Source organism: Poecilia reticulata, linkage group LG22 (genome assembly GCF_000633615.1).
Source record: "Poecilia reticulata strain Guanapo linkage group LG22, Guppy_female_1.0+MT, whole genome shotgun sequence".
Lineage (NCBI taxonomy): Eukaryota > Metazoa > Chordata > Actinopteri > Cyprinodontiformes > Poeciliidae > Poecilia > Poecilia reticulata.
This window is the reverse complement of record NC_024352.1, coordinates 7,912,685-7,929,294: the sequence shown is the minus strand read 5'-3', so window position 1 is coordinate 7,929,294 and position 16,610 is coordinate 7,912,685. Positions and strand designations below refer to the sequence as shown.

General features: G+C 42.7%; 1 protein-coding gene across 2 annotated transcripts in view; it reads left to right on the top strand.

The window, feature by feature from the left end:
* The window catches only part of stard9 (StAR-related lipid transfer (START) domain containing 9), a 41,052-nt gene that overhangs the window by 17,685 nt on the left and 6,757 nt on the right, over positions 1-16,610 (top strand). The window contains exons 4-24 of one of the 2 annotated variants that reach the window (XM_017302560.1): positions 1,183-1,299; positions 1,457-1,489; positions 1,585-1,646; positions 2,014-2,123; positions 3,095-3,237; positions 3,364-3,431; positions 3,591-3,688; positions 4,169-4,378; positions 4,557-4,654; positions 5,115-5,192; positions 5,316-5,390; positions 5,496-5,675; positions 7,075-7,126; positions 7,344-7,469; positions 7,732-7,814; positions 7,934-7,995; positions 8,415-8,584; positions 8,978-9,458; positions 9,540-15,398; positions 15,856-16,017; positions 16,329-16,512. In XM_017302560.1, the coding sequence (XP_017158049.1) occupies positions 1,183-1,299; positions 1,457-1,489; positions 1,585-1,646; positions 2,014-2,123; positions 3,095-3,237; positions 3,364-3,431; positions 3,591-3,688; positions 4,169-4,378; positions 4,557-4,654; positions 5,115-5,192; positions 5,316-5,390; positions 5,496-5,675; positions 7,075-7,126; positions 7,344-7,469; positions 7,732-7,814; positions 7,934-7,995; positions 8,415-8,584; positions 8,978-9,458; positions 9,540-15,398; positions 15,856-16,017; positions 16,329-16,512 (8,451 nt within the window). Of the gene's footprint in view, positions 1-1,182; positions 1,300-1,456; positions 1,490-1,584; positions 1,647-2,013; positions 2,124-3,094; positions 3,238-3,363; positions 3,432-3,590; positions 3,689-4,168; positions 4,379-4,556; positions 4,655-5,114; positions 5,193-5,312; positions 5,391-5,495; positions 5,676-7,074; positions 7,127-7,343; positions 7,470-7,731; positions 7,815-7,933; positions 7,996-8,414; positions 8,585-8,977; positions 9,459-9,539; positions 15,399-15,855; positions 16,018-16,328; positions 16,513-16,610 lie in introns of both variants that reach the window. The other variant, XM_008399164.2, reaches the window with a different exon arrangement.

The following is a 16,610-nucleotide window of genomic DNA, read 5'->3' as shown; positions in this document are numbered from 1 at the left end:
TCTCATGTCTCCTGAGACTGGATGATAGACACATTATAAAGCACTTCTTATTGCTAATATACCCGTGTTTAAATTTATGAGCTCGTTGGAGCTTTGAGAGCATTCCTACTTTCAACTACATGTGCGCCAATGTGTCCTTGTCCAGGTTCCAGTCTTGAGCTTGGGGCCAGGAAAGGGGACCCCTCTCTGATCCCAGGGTGTGTTACGGTTCAGAGGTAGAACGCTCTGTGTGTAGATCAGGTTGCCACTCCCTTAGGCATGTGTTGCCTTTGGATTGTGTTTTCAATTGAGAACACAATCCTTCGGGAAATGGTTATATTTATAATTTTTCACTTTTTTTTTGTTGTTGTTTGTTTTTAATTGTAACTGCCAAACGCTTCACAAGTATCTTCACATTTGCACAAACGACCGCAAGAGAGGGAGACGCAGACGGTCCGCAGCAGCGTTCATCTGCTAGGCTTGGGAAGTGATTTTCGATTGTGTTTTTTTGATTCGTACCTGAGATTTTTTGTTGGGATGAACCTCTGGGTGATCACTTTTTGCAGATTGTGCCATGGCTTTCATGAAATATGGTTGATGCATGTGTCAGTCTAAAGTGGCAATGGTTCGGTTTTGCCTTTGAAGCTCCGAGAAGAAGAAAGGAAAACAAAAGGCCTCAGCTGATTGTTTTTGCTGGGCCTTTTTCTGGGATCCCCAGTCTCAGAACTGTGCTTTGTGAGCTTGTTTATTCTCCTGACCCAAGCATTTTTCAGCTTTTTGGCCGTCACGTTTCGTCAAATACACATTCTGCAAAGTTGTTTACTCAGGGCATTAGCTGACCTCCTTGCTCCTTGCACAAACACTTCATCAGGAAGCAACAGTACCTCCCCATGACTGGCCTGATGCCACTGCATTGTGATCAGAAAACCTTGGTGTAGGAGCTACACTCTTGTAAAAACACAATGCGTTTCAAACCAAGGGCATTCGCTGTAACACTGTAAACTCTTCAACACTCCACAAGATCTCAAGCATTTTTTTTTCTTACTAAAAGAAACTTTCATGTATGCTCCCAGCAATCTTACTTTTTCCCTACACTGTTTTCGTTACCATTCAACACTTTCCTGAATCGTCTAATTCCCTGTCTGTACAGTGTCTGTAGTTGTCTTATGTGTTTGTGATTAAAGCAGTCCTTCCAATTCTCAGGTCTTCCAGGATCTGGGTGTGTCTGTGCTGGCCGGAGCATCTGAGGGCTACAATGTGTGCTTGTTTGCTTATGGCCAAACGGGATCAGGAAAGACGTACACCATGATGGGCACACCGGTGAGGACTATGCTATAAACTTTTCATTATGATCCGAATAATTGTTATGCTTTAATAATATGAGAAGACAAACTCCATAAAACATTTTCTTCTGTGGAGAAAATGACTCGTCCGTCCGTTTGCAAAAGCGCTAAAGTTCCTTCTATTTGTCTTACAGGAGTCCATTGGACTGACGCCTCGCATTTGTCAGGTAGGACACATCGCTTTTGCAGGCGATTAATTTTCCTTTTGAATTTGCGGTGGTTATTGGTGTTGGGTCATTTTCAGCTCTCATCTCCTTTACAGGGTTTATTTTGTCCTGAAGACTCCTTCTCTGATGGCCAAAACTCAAGCAGAGTGGAAATCAGGTGGGTCAGCGGGGTACTTTGATCTTTGAAATTAAACTTGCCGACAAAAACTCAAGAAACAGGAGAGAAATCTTGCATGCAGTTGTCTGACTGGAATGATTAAAAGACACACACACACACGATGTCTTGTAAATACATCAGAGCACATTTGACTGAGTATGAAATGGGTCACATCTTGTTTTTGGATGAAATCAGATGGCGCCATCATGCAACTCCTTGCATGTCAGTGTGCTATGTTTGAAAAATTACTACTCAACGGAAGACCTGCAGCTGAAGTAACTCTGCTGTAGCATAGATCAAATGCGCATCATCAAATTACCCAACTCTGACAATGTTTTGAGTCTGATGTTTATCTTCCATTCTGCAGCTTTTTGGAGATCTACAATGAACGAGTAAGAGATCTGCTGAGAGGAGAGCAGAAGAAGAGGACGTCCCTTAGAGTCAGAGAACATCCTGAGAAGGGGCCATATGTTGAAGGTTTTTTTTTTTTATCCCTGTAATATATTAAATGTTTAACAGCAAGGGTATACTGTGTATTTCCCAAGGCTAAGCTCGGTTTTAAGAATCTTTGCTATTTTAGCCAGAGATGGATTTATATACAGATGCTTAACTCCTTCACCCCTCACTGCTCCAAAACCGAGGAATGTCTTATTTATTCTTGGACTCAAATATTCCTACTCGGTGCATACCCCTATGGTAAAAACTCCAGGTACCGTATAGTCGTTCATAATTGATGTAGAGGCCTGTATTTCAGATGCTAAATTTCTGCAGGAGCTAAGATGATTTTTAGAGAAAAATGGATGAGTATTTTGAGGAAGGCTTTTGCCTGTAAATTTGAACTATAAAACTGTAATCATAAGGAAGAATTTGGTATCTGACATATATTAAAGACACATTTCAGAGGCATGATTCCTAAAATATTACATCGATTTGTCACAGTTTGTACTTCCTCTGGTTCTACATCTGTTTATTTTCCAAACCGTGCAACTGCTTGTATTTAAAGCCCCGCATCCACTCATTGTTTGCATCAGGAGAAATCCCAATGGTTCACAGGAAGTGATGTAATTTCCTTCTGCTTCCAAGCAAACCCCTTCATCACACATGAAGACACACACACTTCAACTTAGCAAATTTTTAACCTAAATTTGAGAATAAATCTCAAATTGATGGTTCAAATTTTACCATCAGTCTTTTTGCTTTTAAGTTGATTTTGTAGTTTTGATTCTATAACAGGATTCAGATTAATAATCTATAACAGACGGGCATTTTTATGAGTAGAGAAATTTAAAACCATGTAAACAAAATTATTAAGCAAGAATTACTTTGTTGTTGGTGGAGCCATTCACAGGGAGTTTCTCGATAAAACGTTCAATTGGATTCCTTTCCACTGTGGAAAAACATGATTAAATGGTAAATCTTCAATGTTTTCTCTGTCTGGTTAAAATCAGACCTTTCACAGCACATGGTCACCGACTGCAAACAGGCCATCAACCTTCTGGAGGAAGGCATCGCTAACCGCATGACGGCAGCAACCCACAACCACGACACCAGCAGCAGATCCCATGCCATCTTTACTATTCAGTACACTCAGGTGGTCACGTTTTACAGCTTCTGTAAAGTCTTCTTAGTTAATAAATGCAACATATAAAAAGTGATAATTGTACAGTTTTGCCAGCTTAGTGCTTACAGATCGATTTGATCGTCTCTCCTTCCACAGGCAATACTAGAAAACAACCTGCCTTCTGAAACGGTCAGCAAGATTAACCTGGTGGACTTGGCTGGAAGGTGAAAGTGGTTTTGATGGGGTTTTTTTTCTTCCCCCCTCTTGTGAAGTCGTTCCTAAAAGTGCCCCCTGGTGGATATTAGCTGCAGCCCTCAGATTTTTTTTTTTCTTCAATGAAGGATGGCATTAATCTCCATTATTGCTTATATTGTGTCTGACAGTGAGAGAGCAGACCCCCAGTACTGCCGGGACAGACTGACAGAGGGCTCCAACATCAACAAGTCGCTGGTCACTTTGGGCATCGTCATTTCTGCTCTGGGTAAATAAAGTCAGACGTTCCTTACAGATCAGAATATATAGCGCATTTTACATTTTTTTTGTTGTTGTTACATTGAAGTTTGAGGTTAAAATGTATTTTATTGGGATTTTATGTAAAAGAATATTATGTAATAAAATACACAAAAGGAATCATTGCATATTGTTTTTAACATGTATTAAGCATAAAAAGCCGAGTTACTTTGTACCCTCTCCTTCCCCATTTGTTGTAATTGTTTTTATGAATCGGTATTAAATCATTTACCATTTCCTTCTATCTCCTGGTTACACCTCGTGTTCGTACAAAGAAATTTTCAATAGATCCATTGAAGCTTTTGTTTGAGTGTACTTTTGGATGGCACTCCAGCATGTGTTTTTACTTGGATCAAACAGACCTCATGTTTTACTCTGTTCCTGTAGTTTTTTGTTGTTGTTTTTTACACTCTTTTCACGCCCTTCCACCTCTTTACCTCGACTACCACAGCCCAGAACTCCCAGATGTCGAGCAGCTGTCAGAGCATCAACAGCGTGGCCTCGGAGGGTGACAGCAGCACGTTGGGTAGTCACAGCAGCTCGCTGTCTGGCGGAGCCGGAGGTGGAAGAAGGCTCTGCTTCATTCCCTACAGAGACTCGGTCCTTACTTGGCTGCTAAAAGACAGTCTGGGCGGCAACTCCAAGACAATTATGATCGCAAGTAAGTATTGCTCTTCAAATTGGAGCCAAATGATTGTTGTTTACATGCACGCGCTGAAGCAATATGTAAACTGTTAATCGGAAACACTGCCGTTTTTGTTGCATTGATGGAAATATTGTTCTTAATTCATATCAGACGTTTTTATTCTGGTGCTTTTGTGCGTGACATTGTGTTGCAGCGGTGTCACCCTCTGCTAACAGCTACAATGAGACCCTCAGCACCCTGCGCTACGCTGCGCATGCCAGGAACATTGTCAACAAGCCTCGTGTTAATGAGGTGAGTGGCTCTTCAGGTCCTTAAAAGTAAATTTAAATAATATAATAAGGCATTTTTGGGGGGATTTTTATGACGTTTTATTTCTGCTTAACTTCTTAGGTTTTATTATTTAATTTTTTTAACCATTTTTGCTCAAGAAATACCCTATTTTACATTTCATTAGTTCTTATTTATTTTCATAAATGTTTCATTCATTTTAAAAATATTTTTAAATAAATTTTTAAACAATTAATTGTGAGTGATTGATTATTGAAGTAATCATGAACTATTTCATTAATCTATCGATCGTTAGTTGGAGCACAAAGACTCAAAAAAAGCTATTTCCTAAAAAAAATAAAATAAAATAAAAGACCAGCATATCTAGAGCAAAAATTAAGCCAAAATTGTACTGATAGTGTTGAATGCATGTGAGATCGGAAGCTTTGATTAGGCTTTAGTTTTGCTTTAATCCTTTGTGCAGGATGCAAATGTGCGGCTCATCCGGGAGCTGAGAGAGGAGATCGACAGGTTGAAGAGCATGCTGCTCAGCTTTGAGTTGGTATGTTAACGTTTTACTGTTCAAGCATTTCAGACGCTGCGGTGCATCGTGATGCTTGTATCATTTTTTTTCACTGTGCAATATGTCGACTGATTATTTTTTTGCCCTATAAATGGACAGCAGCGTAATCCCAGCCCGTCTCTGAGCGATGAGAGAGATGGAAACCTTTCGGAAATGGTGCTACAGAACGAGCTAAAGGTACCGGAGAAAGAAACAAGATCCCAAACATTCACTTTTTTCTCAAATTGCACTTTTATGCTGTTCCCCGAGTTGCTCCAATAGTTCATTTGTTCCTCCGTGCAGGTGGAGCAGCTAACAAAGGACTGGTCGGAGAGCTGGAGAGACAAGAAGGAGCTGCTGGAGCGGTACAGTGTGGACATCAACAGAGACCGGGCCGGTTTCCTCATCAACTCCCTTCAGCCACACCTGGTTTCTCTGGATAGAGATGTCCTCAGTACTGGGATTGTGTTTTATCACCTCAGGGTATGAGAATCCTTAAAAAAAAAAGATCAAATCTGCAGCATTTTTGAGTAAATCATTCAAGAACAGTCAGGTTTTTTATTTTGTGAAATCAGATTTGTTTTTAGATTAGTTTTGTCAGTAATTTATACTGTGGTAAAAAGGTGTTTATATCCTTGTTTACGTTTCTGATAATCTTTTATCCTTCTGTCTCACATTTTTTAAACCCTAGAGATGTAACTCTATCACACATTGTTAGAAAAATACACGGCATGATTCTTAAATCAAGCGCTTCCTTTAGACTTGCTCTACTTTTTTCAGCATCTTTGTCAGCTTCCCTGACTCCAACCTTTTCCTTCTTTCTATCTAGATTCCTCTTCTCCTCCTCACACTGATATTTGTCTCTGCTTAAAAAAAAAAAACCCTCTTGACTAAAGGTGCGTTGTGTTGCCTTCCGTCTGTCCTGTCAGTTCCCCCCTCCCCTCTTCAGCGTATGTCAGTGTCTCTCTGCTGCCGTTTACGAAGCGTGATCGGATCAAACGCTGTTAGCTCTACGACGGGAACTCGGAGGAGCCGAAACTGTCCCGATTCTGACATTGACAGGGATATCCTCAGGCTTGACGATTACACTGTTTCACGCATGTGATACGATGAGACCACTTGGGACTTGCGTGGTCCTGAAATCATATAAGAAAATCTTGATACTCTTTCGATAACACAAAAGAGTAAACAATGTTTGTTTTTTTTACTTGTCAGGTTTAGTTTAAAGATTAGAATAGAATGCAGTTATTTTTGTACGTCGCTGTTCACTGTTGGAGTGAGTTATCGTAGCGCCCCCTCCCTATGCCTCACCCCTTTACCTGCAGGGCTTTGTCTGTTTCCTTTTCTTTCGAAAGTGTTAGTGCAACTTTGTGCCAAAACATTCACATTTTGAGTCAAACTGCACTCAGAATCCCTTCCAGCACTGTGAATCTTGAATGTTTTTTATTGAGACTTTAAGTTGACAAAGCTGTGCATAAGAGTGAAATGGAAGGAAAATTATGCATGATTTTTTATTCGTTTACAAATGAGAGTCAGAAAATTTGTTGATATTTACACCCGATGCCTTTCTAGTACCCCTAATATCTCAAAAATAAAATCCAGCACAACTTTAGAAGTTACCTATTTATAAAATTTATTATGTGGAATTTAATTAATTTCAAAGTTAGGTTAGGTTATCAAACTGATTCAGATCAGACAAATATAGCTTACATGTAAAATGCTAGGTTTTCAGAAAAACATGTCATAAAATAATAAGGGTGGGCGATTTTTACCAAAACACACACTGTTGGAGAAAAATGCATTTATTTTATTCAATATTGTCTTCATTTGTGTAGTTTTTGTTATTACAACTGCTCCTTTTGCACTTTTTACTTTATTATAGGAGGGAATTACCCGCATTGGACCTCATGACCAGCGTGAAGAACCACATATAGGTAAAAAAAGAATGTATTTTTTTTTCTTAAGTTGTAAATTCATTCTTGTGAAAAGTAACTGCTACATAACAGAGTGGGTTATGTAAACTTAATCTTTTAGTAACTTTTTATGATTTTAAATGTGCATTTATGTTGTTCTTGAACGTTGCATCTGTAGAGTGTCTACACATCTTTCTATATCAGCATGTGTGAAGCCATCTCTGAATCCTGTTTGTAGTCGTTCAGGGCAGTTCCCGCTGCGAGATTGAAAACCACGGGGGTGTGGTAACGCTGCGACCGCTGCCGGGTTGCGTCTGCCTGCTCAACGACAGAGAGGCCACCGAGCCCTGCAGACTGGCTCAAGGTCAGTCATGGTCGTCAATAAAACCGCTGGATAATAACGACTGTGTCCACGTTGGACGACGATTCGGAAAAATCAACAAAGTCAGATATCTTGGACTCGTGGCTGCGGTTAATCTCAAGATGTTGTGTAATTTAAAATTGTACCTGTTGAGGAAGGAGCACGCAAACACTCAAAAGCAGCAGAAAATGCACACATCTGCGTCCTGAGCTTTGCAATGAGCTGAGCGCAGCATGTTACAAAGAATACCTTTCTGCACCTCCAGGGACCGTGATTACGTTGGGAGGAGAGCATAAATTCCGCTTCAACCACCCGGCAGAGGCAGCCGTCCTCCGGGAGCGAAGACGGGTAGGTATCTGCTCACCTAAATTAACACTTAATCCACCGTGATCTGCATAAACGTTACGTTTTTGGTTGATTAAAAAGTGTTCTGAAGTAAACCTGCTTTTTTATTTTGCCGTTTTCAGGTCAGTGAAGGTGGTTCGACATGCAGCTATGTTGACTTTTGCTCCCTGACTCCTGACGACGAGTAAGTACCGTCCCCAAGAACAAGAGCAATTACATCTCACGTTATTCATCACTCACATGAGTGTGTGGGTGTATGTGTGTGTGTGGAGTGCAGTCAGACCTCTTTGCAGCTCTCTGATTATAAAAATTTATTAGGAGTTAAGAGTTATAACAACATCCAGGCAGTGCTTCATGCTGCTGTTGGTGGTGGTTTCAAACATATCTAACTGTCCCCGGTTGCCGTTTACAGTTCAGCCTCGGGGCGTTGCTTAGTTACTGCTGACGACTGCTTTTGTTTGAAACCTCCCTGCACAACCAACAAATCATAATCTAGTCTTTTTAATCAAGTGATCCATGGATGAAGTTGAGATGCTTTTTTTTTTTCAGTGCTTCGTTATTTCACGTGTTCTCATTCCGTGAGTCCCGCTTCTGTTTTTCTAGCGTGAAAGAACTGAAGCTGGATTCCACTGAGGAGCTTGCAGTCAGACGGCGTGTGGAGGAGCAGGAGCGCTATGTGGAGAGTTTGCGGCAGGAGATTCAGGCGGAGCAGAGGAGGGCCGAAGGAGAGCTGGACAGGGAGCAGGCCCAGCTCCAGCAGCAGTACTCTGACAGTAAGTATTCTCTCTCATTAAATGTTCCTGTAAGTTTCACTTTCAAAAGTCAAAATCAAATTGGAAATATGTTGAAATAAAAATTCTTTTCACCTTTTTATACAATGCCTTTAAGACGCATCTATACCCTTGAACTTTTCCACATTTGGTCATTAAAACCATGAATCTGCCTTTATTTCAATGGGATTTAATGTAATGTTTGCATTGCATAGTTGTAAAGTGGAAGAAAAATGAGAGATGGTAACATTTTCAAAGGAGTCACAGCTGAAAGTTTTATTGACTACGTTAGGTCTACAGACACATTAGATCAATTAGAATATACAAGGTTCATTTTGAAAATAGCCTAGTTTGTAGTGCATATCAGCATTGTTTTTTTTTCTTTTTTCACAACAGTGCATCAGTGGATTTTGCATGAGAAACTCCTCCTGAAAACAGTGGAGGAGAGAGTGAAGCAGGACTCTGGTGTCCAAACCGACCCCCTCCCTGCTCCTCTTCTGGAGAAACTTACAAGTTGGGTGTTCATCGGTCAGAAGAATATCATCGTTGAATATCCTTGCAAGGCAGTGAGGGCCAGGAAGAAAACCGTGCAGGATGAGCTGTTGAAGCATCACGCCCTCCGCCGCGCTGAGGGTCGCATCCGTCGGAAAAAGCTGCACTGCCAGCTGCAGAAAATCGCCAACAAACGCCACCTGCTGGACGCTAAGAGAGAGTTACAGCAGCTGGAAAGTAAACTTCCTCCTGGACCAGACAGCCGACAGCCTCTAGAGATGGGATCACCTTCAAAGCTGGAAGAACAATCCTTTGTATCACGAAGACACTCGTTTTCAGCAGATCTATTGTCTCGGCTCTACCCGCAGCGTACACCTATCTTCAGGTAAGCGTACTGACTTTTTGTCCCCCTTGATTTAAATTAGCTTAATCTTAAATCTTTCTTTTCCTTTCGTCCCATTATTAGGCACTTCCTCAAGAGAAACAAATCTGTGGAACAATCTTTAAATTCAGCAACTCTGTCCGATCCCATTAGCGGCAGAAAGTGGGTTTCTGAGGAGTATATCCCTCGAGGAAGAACCCAAAGTTGCTCAGGCTCCATCTCCTCTGGACACAGTCAGAATAAAGTAAACCCTTTCGGAAACACCAGACACACTGATGAACCACAGCCTCAACCATGTTTGGGCCAGCTGGGGAGAAAACCTCTGCTGCCAAACCGAGACATGTTATTTAATTACAAATTGGGTAAAAATCCTACATCTGTCTCAAAATCACCTCTCAGAGCTGTGTCGTTGCCCGTCTGTAAAGAAAATATACAAATATACAAAACAGACCTGGATGGAAAAGGAGACAACAGTAGAAGTAAAACCATCAGCAGATCATTGTCTCATTTTGTGGGTCCCAGGATTAAAACGGCTCTATCCAAAGTTTTCAGAAAATCGCCCTCAGGTGTAAAGGGACGGAGACTTCTTAAGCCTCTGGGGAGGATTGCAGGTAAATTCCCTTGGAGGCGAAGAGCAGACAAGAGCCTGAAAGGTTCTTCAGCTAATCAGAATGGTACCATAAAAGCAACTGTGTCATGCGAGGAGCTTGATCAGAGGAACCTGTTTGACAGCCACATACAGAGACGCTGGCATAGCACAGAGGCACTGACGAACAAGAACAATGGATGTGTGGAAGACCATCCCAAACTTTTTGGATGGTTTGAAGAGCAAGAGGAAGGGGATGAAGCAACATCAGACTGCGAGAGCCTTTTCTCTCTCGACTCTCTGTCCTCTGCTTACGCCACTGCGCTGGCTGAGCATTTGACACGTGAAGATTCGGCTCCGAGCGAAGCAGAAAGCATCGACAGCGAAATGTCTAAAGATTCTTTAACCGTGGAGAACGGCTGGAAATTCTCAGTGGTTAAAAAGCGCAAACAAGCAGTGGTTGAAACTTCGCGAGTAACAGATTCCGTAACCGCAGCGGAGGCGCATTTGAGTCGTGACGCCACAAGGAAATCCCAAAATCAGAGTTCATTAGAAGCGGTCAGTGTGCACAAATTGATCAATGATTTCAGGAACCTGCAAACCGACAGCTGCGTTGTGAAACCGCCAGAAAGCCTGCTGGCTCTTGCTGATGTTTGGTCCTCTGCAGATCTGACTGAAAGCCAGAGGACTGATGGGGTTTCTCTGCCTTTACCAAGAAATGTTTTGCTCTTGAATGCAGCCAGTAACAGCAGTGATCCGAGTCCAGTTAGCGGGAATCTGTCAGACTTGCACAGCGAATCTAGATGTTTTAACTCTGAGGCTTTAAATAGTTCAGAGCTCAATCAGCGCCCTGTAGGGTTGAGAGATTCTGGGGCTTTTGGAGCTTTAGAAAATGTTTTGACATTAGATAACTGTGAAGATTTCCCAACGGATCGGTTTGAACAAATCAATACAGCGACCTTTAACACTCCTCCAGAATATGCGCATCAGACTATTTGCATGTCACAAAAAGACATCCTCCAAGCAAAATCAGACTCATTTCACGAGTCTACAGATGCTATGTCTGCACCATGTGACTCAAGTTTTCCATCCGGCGACAGACCTGATTCTTTAAATCCATTTCAACCCTCAATTAACAAAGAAGCAACAGATGTAGGTGTTGAAAATGTCCGAGATTTACAGCCAAATTATTTTAGGAACCCAGAGGTCGGATCAGTTAAATGGGAGGAAACCAAAAGCAATGAGCTGTCCGTTGCTCCCCAGCAGGAAGTTGTTAAATTGGCCTGTAAAAGTTCCAGGAAAAGGAACAAAGAGCACCGGAACGCTTTTATGGGCTGCCTGAAAATTCCAAAAAGGAGCGACAGCGGGGAGCTGGAAACTTTCTCCTCGGCACCAGGTGACGGCTTGGAAGGTGTTTGGTCTGATGATGAAAACAGCAGCAGTGACTCCAAAGGGGAGTCGAACAGCCAAGGATTTCACTCTTCTTCTGTTGATGGCAGTGATATACAACATTTGGTCGCTTCAGATTCAAGGCCACTTTCTGATCTTCAGAACATCGAACTTGAACCAAGCGGCCAAATCTTCGAGGACAAGAGTTCTCAGTGTGATACCGCCGTTGGAGATAATGAGTGTGTGAGAAGGGGAGATGTAATGGCAAATAAAGATTTTGAAGTCACAGAAAGGGTTACTGATAATGACAGGAAACGTCAAGAAAAAGCAAAGCACGTATGCAGGTCGGAAGCCATATGTAGCGCTATTGATCTGAGAATCTCTGAAGTGATAAAAGAGCACGCAAATTCGTCGGGAGGAATGAACAAAAGTCAAAGTCTGTGTATTTTGTCATCGTCTGCATGTCATTTTAGCTCCGATTGTAATGAAAGTAGATGGATGCGTGACCAGCTGAAAGATGAGAGGAGTGAAGATGTGAAGGAAGGAAAAATATGTGCCGATGTGCATGCATTAATCACAGCTGAGCATTTGGGATCACATATGAAACGGAGTACTTGTCACAAAGGCATAGGAAACCTAAAGGGGGAAAATGCTCTACCTCAAAAAGTAACAGATCAAGCTTCACCCAAAGTAAACTACGCCCCTGATATGATCACCAGTAACATTTACTCAAATAAAGATTCTGATCGTTTTAATTCTGACCTCATTCCCCAACTCCAAACTCAACACTCAAGACAGCAGCTTCACAAATGTATCCACGACACAGCTTCCGCCTTGAGTCACGCAAATCTGAAGTATCTCTCATCTGTTTCAGACGATGTCGGTAAGAACTTCATAACCAATGATGTAGAAGCAAGCAGTCATTCACCTAAACAAAGCTCGCCACACATGATTCAGATATTTGGAAACAATGTTGATCAGCTTGCAGCAGAATTTTTAACTCATCAGGTAAAAGCAGTCAAACACCTCTGCAGTCAAATCAAACTTTCTCCTACCCATGGAGAAAATGTTGAACTGGACCACAAGGCTGGTAGCAAACCTCTCACAACACAGGATCAGCTAAATTGTCAACAAATATGTACACAGAACATAGCTCAGACTTCTGTTGCTGGCAAATGTCCAAATTCACAGAGCAACTTCAATAAAAATCATCAAATCAACATCAATGAGTTTTGTGTGGCAAACGATAATAAAGGGGTTGAGACTTTTTCTTTCAATCCAAAGGATGAAATATGCGTGAACTCTAAAACGGTTCCCTCTATTAAAGATCTAAAAACACCACAGGCAGGTTCTTACGCAATGTCCAAAGAGGCCACCATAAACACAACTGTTACACCAGGTAATCCTACTCTTAGGAAGAAAAAAACAAAACGATTCAGAAAGTCTGACGTCAAAACTCATCCTGCTTCTTCCTCTGATTCTTCTTTCAAGTCATCGGATGAAGATGACGAGGAGAAGGAAGGAAATAGGAGGCATTATTGCTGGCTGTTAGGAAGAACTAGCAATGAAGAAAGCTGCACTTCTCTTTCTACAAGCAAATGTAACACAGAAAAAGGGAATTCTGGTGAAAATGAAGAATTTAAGATGGATTACATTCCACCAAGGCAGTCTTTGCCTCCCCACGCTGCATACCAGAGGATGGATGCAGAAAAAAGCCACCTGAACGAAAAGCAAAGTGAAGCACAGCACACGCCACATTGCCAGGACTCGCCCATCCATTTTGCATCCAGTGACATCAACCCCTTTGTCCACCAGTGGCAACACAGCGACTCAAACCAACACTGCTACAAGACCCCTGTGTTTGGAAGTGCTGCTGACCTATCTATTAAATCTCCTCTCTTGAACAGCTCTGAGAAATGCCTGGTAAGATGCTCCAGTGCTGACAACGGCTTGAATGGGCTGAATTCTCCTTTTAACTCCCACCTGAGCACGTACGCCACCAACAAGGGGCTCTCCAGCACCTTTAGTAGCATTGAGGATTATAGAGAGAGAGTTGCCACACAGCACAGGAAAGCACAGGCAGAGGCCTGCAATCGGGCAATAAACGGTTCCAATAATGACGTTGCCGGTTCTGGTGTCAATTCAAGTCAGGTCGATGAAATAATGCTCGTTTGCTCATCTGAGCAAGAGTCAAAGACGAGCAAAATGCAGCTGCAAAGGAGAAAGATGCGTGAACACGGTACTCAAACCGAATCTAGGCTCGGCACAATCGGTAACAGCAGCCTGAAGAGGAAAGATCGACACAAAAGAAGCAACTCCGACGTTCCTTTGTCCCAGAGGAGCAAAGTAGATATTAAAAAATCCTCAACGTGGGCAACCATGGAAACCATGTCAGCTCATCTCTCCAAGCTTATCGACAGCACTTCAGACCTGCTGGGAGATGTCCAGGGGATGAGGACGGGTGAAGTGAGAAAATCCAGTTCTAGGAGTAGCAACTCATCACATCGTAGCTTGTTATGCAGTGACCCGCATGGGTGTGGCAAGAAAGACCGCTCAGTTCAAACGGCCTTAGACGTTGGAATCCAGACGGGGGAGCTGGTGAACGCAATGAGCGGCAAGGCTGCTGGTGACGAAACACTCAGAGAGAAGGCTAAATCTTATGAAGTTAAGGTGATTGTGAAAGTGATTGGTCCTGAAGACAAGAGTATGCACAGAGTGGTTAAAAAAGATGCTGAGACAATGCAAAACTTCAACGTCTCTGTTGCACCTCAGTCGGAGAATGACCCTCAGACATTGGCATTCGCAAAGACAGCAGCTAGTTATCACAGGCGTGCAAAATCTGCTTCCTCTCAGGCCTCGAAGCAAAGCACTCTTGAGGAATCAAGCGGCAGAAATGTTGCAGTCACCTCCAGATTGTCAAGAAAGTGTTTTCAAGAAAACCGCAGCGTGTCTTTAGCAAGCAGTCCGACTGGTTTTATCAGAAAACAAGCAACATTTACAGACCGTGCCTCATCTCCCATTGTTACTGTGGGAACAAGTTTAGGTTCAAGGCAGAGCGGAAAACAATCAGTACACTGTCAACCAAAATATAGGAATCGGCAAACAAGCCTTTCCTCTAAGGAGGGCACACCTGCTGTTCCTTCTGCTGAAAATGCTAAACAGTGTTTAGATGTTTTTTCCACTAAATCCGAAACGATATCTCTTGAGAGAGTGAGTGAAATGAGTTGTTCAAGTCCTCAAGACTTCTGCACGAGTTCTTCAAGTCTTATGTCATCATCGGATATAGACATAGAAATTGTGAAGAGAAAAGTCACCTGCAAAGAAGAAGACGACCACAAGACCCTCTCAGAGAGGCACAACCACGTTTTTCCTACCGTGAGGAAAAATGAGCGGCAAGAGTCCAACTTCACAAGAGCTTCCGGGGATGTTTGCATCGACATCGGCCAATTATCACCCTTCAATGCCTGTAGAAATCAACCGAAAGAGGATGACGCGGTATCACTGGCGCACAGCGAGTGCAGCACAGAAGTTCTTGTGAACACCGAAGTTGCAGCAAGTGTTTCTCCTTGGGATGACCATCAGGTAGTCCCAGACGACCTGCCCGTCCACAACAAGTTCACCAATTGGTCAGGAGTCAGCCAGAATCAACAGCTACGATGCTCAAACAAAGACGACGGAAACCGCTCTGAATGGGACGACGTGGACAGCACGGGTTCAAACCAGGATGCTGTGGCGCAAAGTGACAGACGATCCAGAGAGATACTGAAGCTGCGACGGGAGAGAGAGCGGGTTATGGCGACCGTCAACCTCAGCACGAGCCTGCCGCCTTTGACCGTGGAGCTGACTGAGGCTAAGCTTCACTACGGCCTGGGAGAGACGGACGCGTTGTTAAAGATGCTGTCCCCAAGGTCCAAAGAAGAACTGCGGCCACTGACCTCCGCTGCATCCAAACAGCAGCTGTATGACAGGTGAGGACTGAGAAAAGTATTAATTCTTCAAGAACTTGTTTTTATGCATATTTTATTTGTTTCATTTTGAAGCAGATTTGAAAGCCAAATGTATTCCCCTTTACATTTGACATTTATGCTCTTCTTTGTGTTGGTCTGTCACATGAACTCTTAATTAGATTTCTGCAGTAATACGCTATACATTTGCAATTCAGCTTACACTAAAACCCCTCTTAGCTCTTCTGGCAATAAAGTTTATGTGCTGTGCAAAAGACTAACAGAATATATGATTTTTTCCTGCTTTCAGATTCCTGGTCAACCAGGGGAAAAAAAAAGTCTTAGTAGGAACTTGACTAGACCATGAATGTCATTTTAATAAATTCACCCACACATTTAGGTCACAGTGCTGCAAATTCAGCTCAGACATATTCTTTATCCTCAAAGGTGTTACAGCTATTTAACTTCGTGATCCTCTCAGGCACCGCCGGAGCATCGAGGCTTTAAGGCGGGAGAGGGAGGAGCGCCTCCAGACTTACAGAAGAGCCCGCAGTCTGAGCCCCGGCAAACATCCCCCGCCACAGGAAGCTGATCCCACACCCAACCGCCGCAAAGAATATCATCGACGACAAGAAGTCACTGGGTGAGACTGAATGTTACTGGATATTAGCAACGTATATCCTAATGGAATAACATTCATCTGTACAGTGGAGCATTAGGGACAGACTATAATATTATAGGGTAACGGTAAAGAAGCAGTATTACCAGAAGAAAGTTGTAAAAAAGTTGTTTTAATGAGAAAAAAGCTTTGATGTAGTTATCAAGATCTGATGTAACCAGATCGCGTAGTAGTCTGTGGTTCTTTCTTTTAAACAACACATGCACTCCGCTGTACATGTTGCTAATTTAACCGGTGTGGACGTTTTACTTGATACCAAATCATCTGTACCACAGTTTACCAGAACCTCCAAGAGAAGCGGGACAGTGCCCACCAGACATTGAGCAGCTGCTGCGAGACTACAGCCGAGCCCGGGAAGAAGCCAAGACGGAGATCGCTAAGGCTCGAGAACGGCTGAGAGAGCGGACTGAACTGGAGAAACAGAGGATACAGCTGCAGACTCTGTCTCAGGGAATAAAGGTCAGTTGTCCCGTCTATAATTGGCAGAACCATAATTAACTTCCTCCGAGTGTAAAATGACATTGTGGAGTAGCTAAAGATCCCCTCTAGTGAGCTTC